The sequence below is a fragment of the Suillus subalutaceus genome, assembly GCF_016647625.1.
Source record: "Suillus subalutaceus strain FC151 chromosome Unknown DFJ58scaffold_121, whole genome shotgun sequence".
Classification (NCBI taxonomy): domain Eukaryota; kingdom Fungi; phylum Basidiomycota; class Agaricomycetes; order Boletales; family Suillaceae; genus Suillus; species Suillus subalutaceus.
The window spans coordinates 44355-59192 of NW_024540370.1; the positions used below are offsets into that span (position 1 = coordinate 44355).

At 48.3% G+C, this 14838-nt stretch overlaps 5 protein-coding genes across 5 annotated transcripts; 1 reads left to right on the forward strand and 4 right to left on the reverse strand.

Annotated features, from left to right (window-relative positions):
- Nucleotides 1-1857: 1857 nt before the first annotated feature.
- DFJ58DRAFT_856087 (WD40-repeat-containing domain protein) lies at nucleotides 1858-3440 on the reverse strand. The gene is made up of 3 exons (XM_041393918.1): nucleotides 3274-3440; nucleotides 2356-3201; nucleotides 1858-2297 (listed from the first exon to the last, which is right to left on the reverse strand). Exons 1-3 carry the CDS (start codon nucleotides 3415-3417, stop codon nucleotides 1980-1982), a joined length of 1308 nt encoding a protein of 435 aa, XP_041239672.1. The 5' UTR covers nucleotides 3418-3440; the 3' UTR covers nucleotides 1858-1979.
- Nucleotides 3441-3545: 105 nt separating this feature from the next.
- On the reverse strand, nucleotides 3546-5844 carry DFJ58DRAFT_807328 (integral peroxisomal membrane peroxin-domain-containing protein). Its single transcript, XM_041391233.1, has 7 exons — nucleotides 5622-5844; nucleotides 5368-5583; nucleotides 5118-5313; nucleotides 4462-5067; nucleotides 4235-4389; nucleotides 3739-4175; nucleotides 3546-3680 (listed from the first exon to the last, which is right to left on the reverse strand). The coding sequence occupies exons 1-6, from the start codon at nucleotides 5785-5787 to the stop codon at nucleotides 4036-4038; spliced, it is 1479 nt and encodes a 492-aa protein (XP_041239673.1). The 5' UTR covers nucleotides 5788-5844; the 3' UTR covers nucleotides 3546-3680; nucleotides 3739-4035.
- Nucleotides 5845-6198: 354 nt separating this feature from the next.
- On the reverse strand, nucleotides 6199-8570 carry DFJ58DRAFT_707652 (arginase deacetylase). Its single transcript, XM_041383763.1, has 8 exons — nucleotides 8527-8570; nucleotides 7857-8469; nucleotides 7601-7807; nucleotides 7495-7551; nucleotides 7284-7444; nucleotides 7017-7228; nucleotides 6703-6964; nucleotides 6199-6653 (listed from the first exon to the last, which is right to left on the reverse strand). Exons 2-8 carry the CDS (start codon nucleotides 8446-8448, stop codon nucleotides 6291-6293), a joined length of 1854 nt encoding a protein of 617 aa, XP_041239674.1. The 5' UTR covers nucleotides 8449-8469; nucleotides 8527-8570; the 3' UTR covers nucleotides 6199-6290.
- A 2115-nt stretch (nucleotides 8571-10685) lies between these two features.
- Nucleotides 10686-12494, forward strand: DFJ58DRAFT_856105 (uncharacterized protein; the record flags this gene model as incomplete). Its single annotated transcript, XM_041393919.1, has 5 exons — nucleotides 10686-10816; nucleotides 10871-11138; nucleotides 11181-11593; nucleotides 11656-12384; nucleotides 12438-12494. Exons 1-5 carry the CDS (start codon nucleotides 10712-10714, stop codon nucleotides 12492-12494), a joined length of 1572 nt encoding a protein of 523 aa, XP_041239675.1. The 5' UTR covers nucleotides 10686-10711.
- An 85-nt stretch (nucleotides 12495-12579) lies between these two features.
- DFJ58DRAFT_807335 (histone-fold-containing protein) lies at nucleotides 12580-14090 on the reverse strand. The gene is made up of 5 exons (XM_041391234.1): nucleotides 13867-14090; nucleotides 13736-13814; nucleotides 13505-13621; nucleotides 13361-13458; nucleotides 12580-13340 (listed from the first exon to the last, which is right to left on the reverse strand). Exons 1-5 carry the CDS (start codon nucleotides 13987-13989, stop codon nucleotides 13053-13055), a joined length of 705 nt encoding a protein of 234 aa, XP_041239676.1. The 5' UTR covers nucleotides 13990-14090; the 3' UTR covers nucleotides 12580-13052.
- Nucleotides 14091-14838: the final 748 nt, after the last annotated feature.

Consider the following 14838-nt stretch of genomic DNA (forward strand, 5'->3'; position numbering starts at 1 on the left):
CGTGCCAGCACTCGTCAATTTGAGATGAGGTGAAGGTCATGTTGACTTGGGCTCTCGTTAGCATACGGAATCATGAACTTCCAACGAACCTGTAGGTGAGGCCAATAAGTGAAGCAGAAAAGAATATTCACTGCTGAAATCAATGAGATGAAGTAGAAAAGACAATTTCAAATTACCGTTTTCAAAACAGTTGGCACAAATGAGTGACAGCGGCTGTGTAGCTTTATTTGGCAAATGCCAAAGACCTTTGATCCAAACAACCGCTTTCTGCCGCCGGACAATGATAAAGTGTTTGGTCGAGGCTTCCTGTCTTCCACCCACCAGCTCAACGTATACGACTTCCACTGAGATGTTGAACCGATTTCTAGAACTACGGGCGTCTGTACAGTCTGTTTATCTGCTCCAATTACTGACGCCCAAAAGTCCACAGAAATAACGTCAATGCTCCTTCGTAATGGAGTGCAAACAAATGAACCTGATATGTCATCATGATGCTGACAAGGTCCTGCCCTGCATAACATACGGCAAACGTTTATACTAAATTCCTTGCTGGAGTCCACGCCTGGCCATGAAGCACGTTCGATACTCTTTGGCCCATCTACTGTCTGTGCATGTAAGTACTCCCCCAAAGCAAATCCTGAAAACCATGCTTCGTTCGAACTTTTGGAATCACACACACAACACTCCGCGTTTATACTCTTCACTCTGTTTTACCTAACGAAGTCAAGCATACCTGGAGATCTTGCCTCAAATGTTTCCTTGTACTTATGCCTCGGCGACAATTTCAAGCCAAGGCCACCCACAGAAGTACTCCTTCGCGCATTAACGGTAGCGAGAAATTCTATAAACTCGAGATCGTCGACCGTGGAGCGTGCTTCATTTGCGCTGTAGGCTGCGTTATCGTGCTTGTGGACTTTTCAGGCTTCATTATCTACGTTTGATGAATTCAGGTTGCGAGCACCCTGCGCGAAGACTGACAATGAATAAGTACCAAAGATGTACAACAGGAAAGGGCGATGCAATGAAACAAGAGTAACTGAGCGACAACCTGTCAGTCGCTTGGGTTTCTAGATGACTCATAGCTCTTTCAAAATGATGCTTTCAGCTAAGACAAATATTACCATTCCCGTACATAAGACGACACTAAGCTGGGCATGAGATATATAATCCATATACTACAACGTACATACAGTAAATAAGTTACCGAATGCTAGAATGTCTCAGCAAATGAACTCATGACTGATGCGAGTTCGAAAGACGACGACAGCCGAAGAAAAACCCACAGCAGCTTACTCCGAACTCTTCGGGCCCGCTTGTCGAGGCTTGGATTTGTGTGGGCCGCCCTTGAGACACTCGTAACACTACTGCAGGTTGACCTGGTCGCGTTGAACTATCGGCTACATCATTATTTGTGCGTAGCATGGGTGCGGCCGCTTCCTCGTCAGATTCAGGGGTAATGCCGTATCTCTGTAGAGTGATTTCGATGATATGAAAGGGGGGCAATGACAAGTTACTCATATCTTCATCGCGGCAAGCAGCAATATCAACGGGATGTCTGGAGGATCCTACTGAAAATAAGCTAGAATTCCAATGCCAGGAATTGCGCGGTATTCTGCGTGGTGTGCATTTGCAAGTCGAGTGCTGGGATACAGAGAACCAAATGTGGATTTTTCGATTCGAGCTTGCATTAGTCGTTCCCAGAATTTTCGGTTATTCTTGCTGTCGAAATGGATGGTGGATGGTGGGAGTACGATCATAAGATGGTGGGCTCAGCGCGTCAGTGGAAGGATCATCTTGCTGTTTGCCTTTATCTTTTCTGGAGCCGAGCGAATGATGCGCGGGACCGTGCTGACGGCCGTCGTGTTGAGATGACGGTATGTGAGAGTTGAAACGTCGAAATAGCACTTACATCATCGACATTGACACCTTGTTCGCCTTCGCCTTCTCTCACTTTACCTTCTGGGACTGGTTGGTTGGGTTTAATGGCTGCGAGCTCCAGGGACGTTTTTGATGGAGTCACGACTACTAAGGAAACCAAGCTTGGGGCGATGTTTTGGAACGGACTCATCTGGTGGTGGGCGACGTCGAGAGATGACATTCCAAAAGCGACGAATTGAAAACAGATGTGGGAGATGGGACCCAGGCGATGGTGATGGAAGAGATTGCTGCGAAGACTTCAAATACTTGTTGTCAATGTTAGTACCCTTAGATGAAATAAGAGTTTTTACCTGGAAGAAGTTGTTGTATGGGTCGTCGTGTGTCTCCTCAATGAAGCCACCACCCCCGGTAGCATCAGCCTGCAACAACAATATAAGCAAAGAACAAAGGCAGTCAAACATGAAAAGTGTCACTGACGTCTAGACAAGATGATAATGAGGAGTTAGACCAAGTTTCCTCCTGTGTGTTTTGCCCATCACTTTGTTGGGGTGGTGTGGATGCCGGAAGCTGAGGAGCTATGTCTTTGAGCATCCATAGAGTGAGTTTATTGTCATCTCCGCTATATGCTACGTATCTCTCGTCTCGAGAGAACGACACGCAGAGAAGCCGTTCGTTATACTCCTGGTGGAATGGCTGGCCGAGTGGCTGATGGGACTCTGTGTCCCATAGCTGTGCAATACCTTCGAGGCCCACGCACGCCGGGACGTTGTCTTTGGAAGAAAGTGCGACTGAATACAGGGTATCGTTGTGCTCGAAGGAATGGAGTAGATTGCCTGATGTGCTATCAAGCACGCGTGCGAATCTGTCTGATGCGGAATAGATTTTAGTGCTATCAGACGACCATACCACCGACGTCACATAGTGCTTTCCCAAGTCTTGTATTGGGCCGACGACGAGCTCGCCGGTTTTCGTGTTCCAGATGCAAATTGTTCTGTTCCACCCGCCTGATACAATTCTCTCTCCAGAAGGTGAGTATGCAAGGCTCCACGCGCCAATCTGCGTCGTGTTGATCGGGCCCACCTCGACCCCACCACTGTCTACTCTTCGAATGAGGATTGTTCCATCTTCGGATCCGCTGGCAATATGACTTCCGCTGGGTGACCACGAGAGCGACCGCACACATTCGCTATGGCCCGTCCAAACGCCTTGAATCCTCTTTCCGTCGGTAGTCCACCGCTGAACGCTTCCGTCCTCCCTCCCGCACGCGATTACCTTCCCATCTGGTGAAAGCGCCAGTACATGTATCCACCCCCCCTCGCCTTTCTACGGTTCCCCGACAACAAGTCCCGTGTCGCAGTTCTACTTGCGCATAGTGCCGTCCAATGAAGCACTCACGATATGGATGTTGTCGTGTAAGAAAACGAAACACCAAATCCTCTCCTTGTGTCCTTCAAACTTGTACTTCAGAATTGGTCTTGTGGATTGCGCTGGGGTTGAAGCTTCCTCGAGGATCGGCGTTGCAGAAGATTCAGGGGTCATAGCTCGTTACCGCAGAACGTGTGGCGTAGCAATCTGAAATTCGTGATCAGTTATTGGGGCAACAGTTCATCAGCTCTCACCAAGTTGTCTGCTGGTCTTATCGCCTGGTGGCAAGCTCGTTAGGTGGTCGGGCGTCTTATGTGTCAGATGTATGAATTTACGAGGCGGTGCTAATCCTCAGTTGGTTCCTGTGGCGATAGGTACATAATACAGCATTTCAGCTTTCCGTAAACCTTGGCAAGTCCAGTTTCATGGTGATCTAGCTGCATTGCATGAGTTTACTTTCTGGAAATTTGATGGAACACAGGACAAATGGCATACATCAAAGGGAGAGGACCCGCGGCCAAGCCGAGAACGTTGATTTTTGCCTGTAACGCAGAGGCTGTGCTGTTTCATCTGGCAAAACCCTTAATTGAAATAATCAATGTCTCCGGAGTTCGTTATTTATTTGTTGTCGTGCACCAGTGCTCGAGTGACAACTTGAAGTATTCAGGCGGGCCACAAGAGTGAATTACAGATGATTATGATTAGCAGTATGTCACGACATTCATGCTATGTAGTACAGTGATCAACATGCTCCATCCCCTAAAAACTAACTCACCCGAACCTCAAAACTCCTCACGCATTCTCTATCAGCGCCGGATCAAAATACACTCTCCGCACCCATCTCCTCCGCCTTGTCATGCCAGACGCTTTCCAAGCCTCAAGAGGTATACGACGCGGATCTGCCCATACGTCATTCGTGTATACCCAGCCGCCTGGTTATCAATCATGACGAAAATCAGCGCATCATAAGATAGCAACGCATAAAACTCACTGTCGTCCGCCCCAGAGACAGGATCACCATTCCCAGAAGCAGAACAAGAATTAGAAACAGAAACGGTAGAGACCCAGCTCCCCAGTGCGTCCGGTCTCCACCCCTCTGTCTCTACGAATGCCCAGCCTAGTGCCAGCGAAAACGTGAGGTTGCTGCTGGGGTCGCAGGGAGTTAGTAGCAATGTCAAATGGTGTGATAAAGGCCAGTCCATTAGAAAAAACACGCACCTCACTTCTCCACCCACCCCACTCCAACCGTCCCTCGCCCTCGTCCATGGTGCACGATCCGCAGGCCTCAAATTTGTCTTGCTCCACGTCCCAGCTCCCGCTCCAAGCAATGCGCTTCCGGACCCATCTCCAACATCAAACCCCGATCTCACAGCGTCAAGATCATCCTGTGTGACAAATGAGGAGGATGAAGAAGGGCCCGGAGTCCACCTCTCGTTCTCCCACAACTCCACTTCCCGCATCTCTGCACCCCAATGTTTGTCGTCGAGCCTATCGTCGTCAATCCAGCGGCGGAGCTTTATCTTCATATTGGCGTATTTAGAACTCGTCATTCCCGCCAACGTGGCACTCGCGTTGCCTCCCTTTACGATACAGCCGTTTACAGCAGCTTTGAGCAGGGGTAGGATTCGTGCTTGCGTGACTGGGTGAGTCCATATAAAGGGTGATACGCCTAGAACAAAGAATAGCAGGCGGAGCGGGATTAGAGGTAGGACCGGCAGCAAAAAGAGGAAAGAGAGCAGGTTAAGCGTTAGGACGAGCGAAGTATGAGTGGATCGATGGATGAGGTGGGGAGCGAGTGGTGAGAGGAGGTCATAGCCATCAGAGCTAAGACGATGGGTTATAAATGAAAGCAGAAACGCATAATTGACACTTACTACGCCCCCATAAGATTTTGAATTGCTTGAAGGTTAGCTTGCCAGTCAACACTCTCTTCTGAGGGAGGTGGTGCGATTGCAGCCGGTGGGTTCTTCGTTGATATCGATTCGGATGGTGACGGAGTAGGATATGTATAGAGCATTATAGATGCTAGTATGACATGCGGTACAAGGAGCACCATGCGAGGGAAATAGCCTGCCAACCCATGATATAAGATTCGGCATCACAGAAAAGAAGGATGACACGCACACAAGAACGCGTAACTAGCAATCCAGACCCCAGTATACTTCCACCCGCATCTCCACATAAGGACCTCCTCCACTCGATCCTGCAACCAAAACACGGGTCCTACTCTAGCTACGAACCTCCTGAAATTGACAGTAGTAATAGGAATGCTGAGCGGGTCTCTGGTACTTAGCAGCGCAGTGCTGGACTTGCGAGGGCTAGCGGACGTAGGGATAGAAGCTGGGAAAGATGTATTAAGAAGAAGGGTAGACAGTGACTTTGTCGGGCTGAAGGTGGTGCTGCCGCAGCCGCAGCCGCAGGAGTAGGCGAGCATGATGGCAATGATGTGCTGATTTTGGTGAATGGACGAACAGGGTCGGAGGCTGGAGAAGATTGCAGACGAATCACGTCTGGAGGAATCTCTACATAGTCGAACGTTGACATTGCGGACAACCGAGTTTTGGCGCGACCTCAATGACGTGGTTTAAGAAAAGATTGACGCTCGCATCAAAACCTCCATTTACATAATTGTCCAATAAGGAATATATAGTCAGCTGTAAATAATGAGACAGCTTTGTATCCTGCTCATCTAAGATTTCAACAGGTTTACCGCGACATGTAAGTACTGACAGTGAATTTTATAGTTCCATCACAATACAGTGACTAGTATGCGAATATCTATCCATGTGAGTATAATACTGAACGACGTTCAACATGTTCGCGCATGAAAAATTGGTTTACAATCGACACTGCCATGATGCCATCTGTAGATGATCGATGATCATAATGATCGTCATCAATTGAGGTCGTCCAGGTATAATCGACAAGATCTGCGCAAAGTTCAAACGAGCTAATAAAGATATCAATATCAATATTTGCATTAACAAGTACACGTTAGATATGTATAAAAGCTTCCAACAATCAGTACAATATCACATATACCACCATTACGACGTGCCCTCAGGCGGCCTGACATGTAAAATCACTCGAGGCAGCTTCTTCGCAACGAGAGGGCTCACAACCTCACTCTCAAACGCGGATGCAGAAGTACTAGACATAGGCACTGGCGTCTGCGTGTCCTTGCCAGGGTTACTAACCACCTCGGGTGTGCTTCTGTTTCTCGAAAGCTTCTTGCGCTCGCGTAGGGTCCTCGACGTTGGTGGGACCCAATTCCGTGAACTTGGCTGTGGTGGGGTCCTGTAGAGGTCGATATGGGAGAGCAGCTCTGAGGTACGTGTAAGCCATGGCTCGGGATCGGCGTTTCCCAGCGAGGGGCGCACGAATTTACGAGCCTTGGTGGCTTTCTCGAGCTACAACAAAGCTTGAGTACAGTCAGAGCCGCATTGCAAGCTGGAATACCTTGATGAGGTTTTCCAAGTCCCACCACCTCTCATCCACTTGTACAGCATCTCCAACGAGTCCACATATATGTGCCATTGCCCCACTACTCAGCGCACGATCACTGTACCCACCTTCGAGCACGCTCACGACGCGTCCACGAGCATAAACATCGGCAACAGCGCACGTGTCGAGAGCAAATCGGTGGTAGAAACTTGTAGGGACCTTTCGGTTATGACGAGACATACTTGGATACTCGTGTTCACAGGCATCGAAACCACAACTATTTCAACCTTCTACCGTGGAACTTTGGACACGAGATATAATAAACTTACCTGATGAAGATCATGACATCATCGCCTGGTCCGCCGGTACTGTCAAGGAATTGCGATGCTCGCTTCAGCAGCGCCGAATATTGTTCTTTGTAGAGGACGTCCCAAAAGTATGTTTCAGAGCTGTAAGTCTGCAGATGTATATTCTCGATGTGTTGTCCATGCGGTCCGTGCATTGACGTTGACGCGGCTTGAACAAAAGATGCCTTACCGTCCTATGATACGCTGCTGAATCACTGACAACGACCGAATGACAGAAGCGTCCCTTACCTCGCACGGGAAAGACAGAACGTCGTGCATTGAGCCGTAGAATATCTGCGGACCGCGAGTTGAAGGAGGTGCGTTGGGTTCAGAAGGCGACTGCTCAGATTCAAGCGTCTGTTGGTAGGTTTCTTCATTTATTTGCCATACTATTGACTGCGTGCCATTACCTGGCAAAACAATTAAGTAGAGTTTCTCCGATGCACAACCGTGGACCTGCCATGGTGCAAATCAATATCCAGTACAACAACACGTTGAATTCGGTGTTTGAGATGTGCTAAAAGTGTATGAGTAAGTTGGCACTAATCGAAGTCGGCGAAGCTCACCGTGAGCTGCACCAATCGCTACATTGTTTACAAAACAGAATCCAGAAGGGGTATCTTCGCCGCAGTGATGTCCAGGGGGCCTTACTGCTACAAATGCTCGTTGAGGGTTGGTAGAAGGATTTGCACGAGTAGACGCAATGACTGCATCCACTGCTTGGCACACGGCACCAATAGCACCTTGGATAGCATCAATGGAGGAAGGACATACTGCAAAACATTAGCTTCATAACCGAAATTTCTCTCAAAAAACACATACGGTACAAGTCAAGTGGTGGCATCCCCTCCGGCATTTCAGACCCCTTCTTGGTAATATTATCTTCACTATCCCGAGCCCATGCCTTCAAGTTCTGGAGATACACATCCCCATCTATATCTCCATGAATGTATTTCACCGCAGCGTTGTCTAAGAGATCGACAGTAGCCGTACTTCTTGTGACAGAAATACTTCGAGCTCGAATAAGTCCAGCATCGGATGCGGCGATATCCATCTTGCCGAGGGCAGCAACCAGCTCATCCTCTACGGAGACATTCGCATCTGAGGGCTTTAGAGCACCTTCAGCCTCTTCGATACGCGCTATTGCAGCAGCGAGTCCAATCTTGACGGCGCGTAAACGTTCGGGTCGCTCCACGATGCTCGAGGTATCTCGTGAGCGGATGAATCGGTGCTTTAGACAGTCATCTTGGAGGTATATTTTGACATACGCTGGGGCCTTTGACTCGGATAACGATGGGCGGGCCTCTGACTCGGAAGAGACCTGACCTAAGGGTAATGGAGTGCCGATTCCTAGTGGGTCAACTTCGGACCCAGCTTCTATCTTGGTAGTTGAATCGGCTGCTTGGGTGCTCATGCTTTTCGTAACTGTCAAGTGCTGTGATATCTTGCATGTGTATGTGAAAGTAACAAGACCTGGAGAATATGTACTTACGCTAGATGATCATGTATTTAACTTGCAGTGAGTCGTGAAGCGCGTTGTTTACCTCTGTTTACACCACTTTCAATTGACATTTTCTTCCTCACGGACCTCGCCCCACGCTAGCAGTGACCTAGTCTCCCGTATTGTCGGTCCTTAATAGAAGGAAGGCAGTCATTCCTTCTACTTCAAGGGCTGACGGATTCTCGAAGCAAGTAAATTTGTACGTCACCGTTCACGTATGCTGTTAGGTCGCCGCCTGACTACTTTTGCAGGTGATCAGCTCTACTTTGGAACTAGAATCAAACTTCAGCTTGCGCCGGCTCGAGGGTTGCGTGATCGATGGGGTTTTGATCGTCAATACGTGGTCCTTCCTAGCTCAAGCCTTCGGCATAACACCAATTGGCGGGTGCCCGGCGGCCCCAGCCAGCTTGTCCCTACCTAGAATGAAAGTTACCTTACTTTCATCCTTGGGTCGAGCTCTATTGCAGGAGCTTTGCTCAGTCTCTCTCAGGCTGCGACGACAACAAGGCAACTGCTAACTCTTTTTTTCATTCAATTTTCTGGCACAGGTCACACTGCCAGGGTGAACAATGATCAACTACTCCCACTGAAGACTTGGTCCCGCACAAGGACAAGGCGTGTAGGACTCTACCAAGGCTGTCCACACGTCGGAAAATCTTCACCGCATCCCTGCTCACATTTCCTTCTCGCCTTGAATTACTCAAGACAACCTCATAGATAGGACCATGAATGCGTTTCCTTAACGAGACGGGACGCCGCCAAGGAAATGTGTCCAAATTTGTTCCTTGTTTCTCTGACTGACTTTCAGGAAAGCAGCGAACAAATTTGGTTACATCTGAAGCGTTTGTGATACCTGACGGTTACCCTAGAAATGTTCATAAGCTGTACGTCTTGTATTCTCGCCAGACCGGTATCTATGATTTGGGCAGAACCGATATGGGATCTCGGCATCCCTGAATGTTGTCTCTAGGAGATCAGGTAAGAGAAATGAGGTGCTGCCCATAATGAAAGGTATGAATATCGATTCTGAGTATCCATCGGTGATATACTTATCCTTTTGGTACCAGACAATTCACAACCAGCTATCAACGGCCCCTGCCCTTCATCATTGTAATGCGTTTTCCTGCATGGTAATAGCTACACTGATGCTTTGATCGCACTGCAGACTCAGCCTGCATTTGCTTCAAAGCTGATCACTCTCGACATGCATATGCTGATATCCAGCAAACGCTGATGCACGCCATACTCAAAGGTCCGCCGCCAACTGGGACTGACATCGAGAAAATGCATGGTTGTGAACTCGAACTCGGACTGGCTGGTCGTCCTAACTGTGGCGCAGATGTAAGCTGTACTCTTATGTGTCATACGATGTGTAGTATGTGACCTTGATATCGTATTTCTAGCACGTTCATGGACCAAATGACTCAACCTTCGCATAGATGGCGTATAAATGCCTGCTATGACTATCCAATAAATAATCACAGCCCGTCACATCGCAGGCATCTGATAATAAAGCACACGTCAGCTCGTTCTGTGCCGGGTCCAAATCTGAAACATCATCGCGTTCCCTCATGCCATTGGTGAGCTTCCCATTTCCGTAGTCAAGTTGGTCTAAACGGTCCACAGATATGGTGCTGCATGCCTTGCACGAGAATGCGATGTTCTTAATATTCCTTTTGTAGCTCGTTTGGTGCTGCGTTTGGTTCATTGGGCCAACGGTGGACAGAGCCACCTTCAGTTGTCAATGGCAGACCTTCAGCATTTTGTAGTTGTACAAGAACAACTCAAGATCATCTAGTCTACTAGTGTAGATGAGCGGGCAGGTGGACAGTACATCCTTTGCATTGATTAGAAGGGTGTAGCTTGGAAATTCGACAGTGGAAGTGGCTCAGCTCGTTGAAGCCAGAAGCTTCCTATCCATGTGGTCCATGGAGCGCAGCTTCTTCGTGACTTGCAGTTTGTTCTGAGTCTTCCTAGTTGTCTTCGGGCTTTTCACCTCTGGCTGCTTCATTGATATCTACATCATTCCCTGGTAGAGCGGCTCCGGGTCAGTGCGTCTTGACTCAATCCTGTCACGTGGCTCGTCCTAGGGGCTTTCTTGAATTTCTTCCCATCTTCATGCATACAACCCATTTACTTGATGATGAATAGACAGACTTCCTTGTGTCATGGACAGATGGTCTCCCGTCATGAGAGGGCTACCCTCCTTCATATCGCAGAGGAGTTGCGCTGCTATATTCTTAGCTTCCTTCCGTACAATCAAGTCTTACGTTGTGCATTGGTGGGTTCCCCCTATTCTCATCTAAATTCGTGTACTGATTAGCCTACGTTCAAGATTTGCCGAACGATGTACATAACAGTGAAAAACTCTGTGGATCTACAATACGCTATCGAACTTGGCGCCCAAGGATTGGTGCAGGTTCATCCAGCTACTGTCTCCACAGGGGAGTGCTTGCGCATACTGAGAGAGAAGGCGAACGCGTGGAGTTCCTTCAAGCTCGAAGTGACGAAAAGTCTTCATTTTGATTGGCTACCTAATTCCTTGTCCATCACCCATCGACAGCTTGGCCTTGCGGCTCATTCCGCCGAGGTTAAGTGTGATTGTGAGTCCCACTCTGAAGACGATAATTATGTTAAGTCAAAAGTGATTGACACCACGGCCTGCACATCTAAGACGGCGAATGATCCTCCTTGCACTTGGCGCAAGGATGATCCAGCCCCTGGCGTATCTCCTCGCAATCATTACGTAGATGAGACGCATGACCTTTGGGTGTCTGTCGACTCATTGGAGACCCGCCCCCGACGCAACTCCAGATTCCAAATAAATTTCCGCCAGTTATCGACGGGCAAGGAACATCTCTTGGCCAGTGGATCCCAGCTGGTTACTGTGACCAGAGCCCCTAGCAAAAGACTCTCATCACGGGTACGCGTGTATCGCCGTGCGTTTATCGATGTCCTCGGAGACCGCCTTGCTCTCTATGGTGAGGCGGTTGTGAAGGATGGATACGGATACTGGTCGCTGCATGTCTGGAATTGGCATGAAAGTGTTCAAGCTGATGTAGGCGTCTATCTTCCGTCTATCATTCAACAAGTTCTCATTTAACCTGTCCCTATATTAAGGACATATGTGTGGTCGGCGAAGGTTACCATGGTTTTGCCGAAATCCGCTTTCTTACCAAAGAAAAGCTTTTAGCTTTCACAAGAGACGGCGAAATAGAACTATATGACGTTGAGGACCTATCAAAGGCACCGCGACTTCAGGCGAGATTTATCTTGCCCTATAGTCATCACCTTTACGAAATTCAATATCCTCCGGTTCTTCACAGCGCCTCGAGTTGTGCACATCTGGCGACACCCAATAATCATTGGATTTGGACCACAAACCCTGCAGATCGAGTTTTATGCCTATCGAGTCCGGGTTCCGATCCGCTTATTGTTATAACTGCTCGCCTGTTTTTCATGAATATTCCTTCATCATGGTTTGATGCGACCTCAGGAGACGGACTGTCTGTCCCTTGGTCATCATGGGGCCCACAGAACAGTCGCTTGTTCTCCGGGAGGATACGTGGAGCGGGAGGATCTCGCGTCATATCGTTTGCTCGCCAGGATTATTACGACGACGAGGACCCTACTATTCTGGTGCAGATGATGGATTTCAATCCCTCCGCCGTGGCGCGCGGTATCGGCAAGGTAGTTCGGGAGGCTACGACTTACCACCCATTTCATAAGGACGATATGTCAGTGACAACATACCTTCCTTACGTCGAAGTAGTCAGCAGCCGTGTTCTTCACGACCGACCTCTCGCTTTCGCATTGGACGAGGAACAGGTGGCGTTATTAGAGCAGTCTGTGAGTGTATTTTCACCTGTCGAATTAATGAAGTTCAACATCTCTCTGAGTAGGATGATCTTTTGGGTGCAAGGGTCAAGATAATCGGCCCACAGTCTACATCACCATGATTGATGCACATTGCCGTATGATGGTATTGTGTTTTGCGAGACCATCCAGAAGTCAGGTGTCACCCAATGGCTAATCCTTCATACAAGCATTTTACTACGTTCGCGTTTTTGATTTCAAGTGTTTTTGTATGTCAGTTACGAATAAAACTATGAAGAGGGATTGAAAAACTCAAAAATCACAAGTCGAAGCACGTTGAAGCAGATTGCCTTCAAGGCGCCATTCGTACGACCAGACCCATGACTCCATTCACCGACACATCTGAAGACACTTCAATGCCTCGGTGTTGCCTTTTGCGTTCTGCTAGATTTCGACGACTCTCCTTGCTGGTGAATCGGTGGAAATCACATCATCCAATCTGCGACTTACATAGTGAGCACTGCATTCATTCAGACTGGCTCAAGGCTGCGGAACGCAGGATCAATCTTGATGATATCGTGCACACCAGCTTGAGATTGCCAATTCGATAACAAGCGATGAATCAAGGACGAGGCTGTCCACGATGCCTGATGTAGTGATGGTACATAATCGATTTCCATTGCGGGACTCACATTAAGATCCTAGTCCTCCGCTGGCAAAGTCCTAGGTTCTTCCAACCTTGAGGCATCTTTTTTCTGCTCCTCATCTTCGATAGCCATCATATCAACCGGTGCGTCATCTTCCCCTTCATCGTCCCCTTCTTCCTCGACCTCCTCATCTTCTTCATCTTCCCCCTCGCCTGGCTCACCCATCTCATCATCAACTTCTTGTTCGACCATAGCACTGTGCATGTCCGATTGGGACGCGGAGGATGCTGCTCCTGCCCGCGGGGCAAACGTGAATGGCGGTGGCAGATTCGTCGCCTTGTCCTTCCCTTTTGATTTGAGACGACTGATGCAGATTCACTTTCTCTGGCCTTGCCCTTGTGCGAGGAACTTGCCGTTCCGGATTTTCGACTCTTGTCTCCTTTCGTGTTATCCCTGTAAACTGCGCTTCCTCAGCACAATTCGGAAACGAGAGGGTGAGGTCTTACTTTGAAGTTCATTCTGTAGATTCTCGACAAGATCTCCAAACTCAATCATCTCCAGAGCTTTGAGCACGTCGGACGCGGAGATACTTTTGTGCTGTTTGGACATCGCCACGTCATGAGCTCTGAGGAGATATATCAGAAGACATTGTATAAAACCAGCGGTAACACACACGTCGCCACTAGTACAGAGATCAGCAATTCAGTAAAGCGTGAATATAAGCCGTATTCGCGTACCAAGGTAGTTAATGAATACTGTCGAACCCTTCACCAAAGACAATACTGTCTCTTTTTGTAGTTTCGCATTGTCTGGCATCTGAAAAAATGATCAGCGCAAAATATTTTGCTACACATGATGTACGCCTTACTGCTGACTTTGCTATCTTCGTAACAAGACTCTTAGGAAGCTCGAAGTTCTCGATACCCTCTGAGACTAGATCTTGCTGAGCCTGAGCAGAAATCGGTCCACCGCCAGCATCTTTACGCGGCATTGCTTGTCACTAGCGACGGTCGTGGTTGGTGAAAGCGTTATACCCAGGTATGGCAACTTAGATGACGTGAGTCCAACTTGAAGTACTTGCGGACCCGCCTTGTTACCGACTCGTATACATAAATAAAAATTCTTAACCTACAGAATGCTACAGCATGTTTCCTCATCTTTCTGGCCAGTACAAACTACTACACTTGTACTTTTTGTTCGAATACGCACTTCGACGGGCTTATATCGGGACAGAAGATCACTGAAACTAGCTTCCCACGTGAGCGTACGTGTCTGTCTTTTTTTCGCATTCTCCATGACCAAACTGGATGCCGCCAAGTCTATGTCATTAATGTTTCTCATCTCTCTGAATCCAGAAGCGGCGCTGCGGCGGCGAGCAGATTTGGTCACTCTAGAAGGCGTCTGTAATACCTGATGGTTACCTGTTTGCAAACGGTGCATCCTTATCCTCGCTGGACAAATACTCAGGATTTGGTTCTGGATCTCGACTTCCCCAAACGTTGTATCTGGCAGATCGGCTGTGGTAGAAGTCGGGCGCCGCTCCCCCAAGAACTGGGCAAGCTATAATTAAATGGAAAACGGAGTTATGGCGTGCTTAGTAAGGTGTCATTGGGCCCGCGGATATGACTCATCATTCTGATATAAATGCAACTAATAATATTTGAGGCATCATATTGGCTCTACGGTAAGCTTCCAACTTCACTTTTTCCCGGGCTATTGAAGCCTACCCTCAGCCTATTGCATTTTGCCACCGTTTTGAAAACGTTCACCCTGATACCCGTATACAACATTAATATTCACATGTCGCCGCTTCCCGGGTACTAGGGATTCAAAAATCCAC

Bases quoted from the DNA above. Each gene is read 5' to 3' on its own strand.
- DFJ58DRAFT_856087 (XM_041393918.1), bottom strand. From the start codon at position 3,417: ATGACCCCTGAATCTTCTGCAACGCCGATCCTCGAGGAAGCTTCAACC. The intron at 3,202-3,273 runs GTGAGTGCTTCA...GGGGAACCGTAG, and splicing joins TACACGACAACATCCATATC to AAAGGCGAGGGGGGGTGGAT. The intron at 2,298-2,355 runs GTCAGTGACACT...TTGTTGTTGCAG, and splicing joins CATTATCATCTTGTCTAGAC to GCTGATGCTACCGGGGGTGG.
- DFJ58DRAFT_807328 (XM_041391233.1), bottom strand. From the start codon at position 5,787: ATGTCAACGTTCGACTATGTAGAGATTCCTCCAGACGTGATTCGTCTG. The intron at 5,314-5,367 runs GTGCGTGTCATC...ATGGGTTGGCAG, and splicing joins TGCTAGTTACGCGTTCTTGT to GCTATTTCCCTCGCATGGTG. The intron at 4,176-4,234 runs GTGAGTTTTATG...ATTGATAACCAG, and splicing joins TGTCTCTGGGGCGGACGACA to GCGGCTGGGTATACACGAAT.
- DFJ58DRAFT_707652 (XM_041383763.1), bottom strand. From the start codon at position 8,448: ATGAGCACCCAAGCAGCCGATTCAACTACCAAGATAGAAGCTGGGTCC. The intron at 7,808-7,856 runs GTATGTGTTTTT...AATGTTTTGCAG, and splicing joins GCCACCACTTGACTTGTACC to TATGTCCTTCCTCCATTGAT. The intron at 7,552-7,600 runs GTGAGCTTCGCC...ATACACTTTTAG, and splicing joins AGCGATTGGTGCAGCTCACG to CACATCTCAAACACCGAATT.
- DFJ58DRAFT_807335 (XM_041391234.1), bottom strand. From the start codon at position 13,989: ATGCCGCGTAAAGATGCTGGCGGTGGACCGATTTCTGCTCAGGCTCAG. The intron at 13,815-13,866 runs GTAAGGCGTACA...TCATTTTTTCAG, and splicing joins CGAAGATAGCAAAGTCAGCA to ATGCCAGACAATGCGAAACT. The intron at 13,622-13,735 runs GTACGCGAATAC...ATCTCCTCAGAG, and splicing joins AGTATTCATTAACTACCTTG to CTCATGACGTGGCGATGTCC.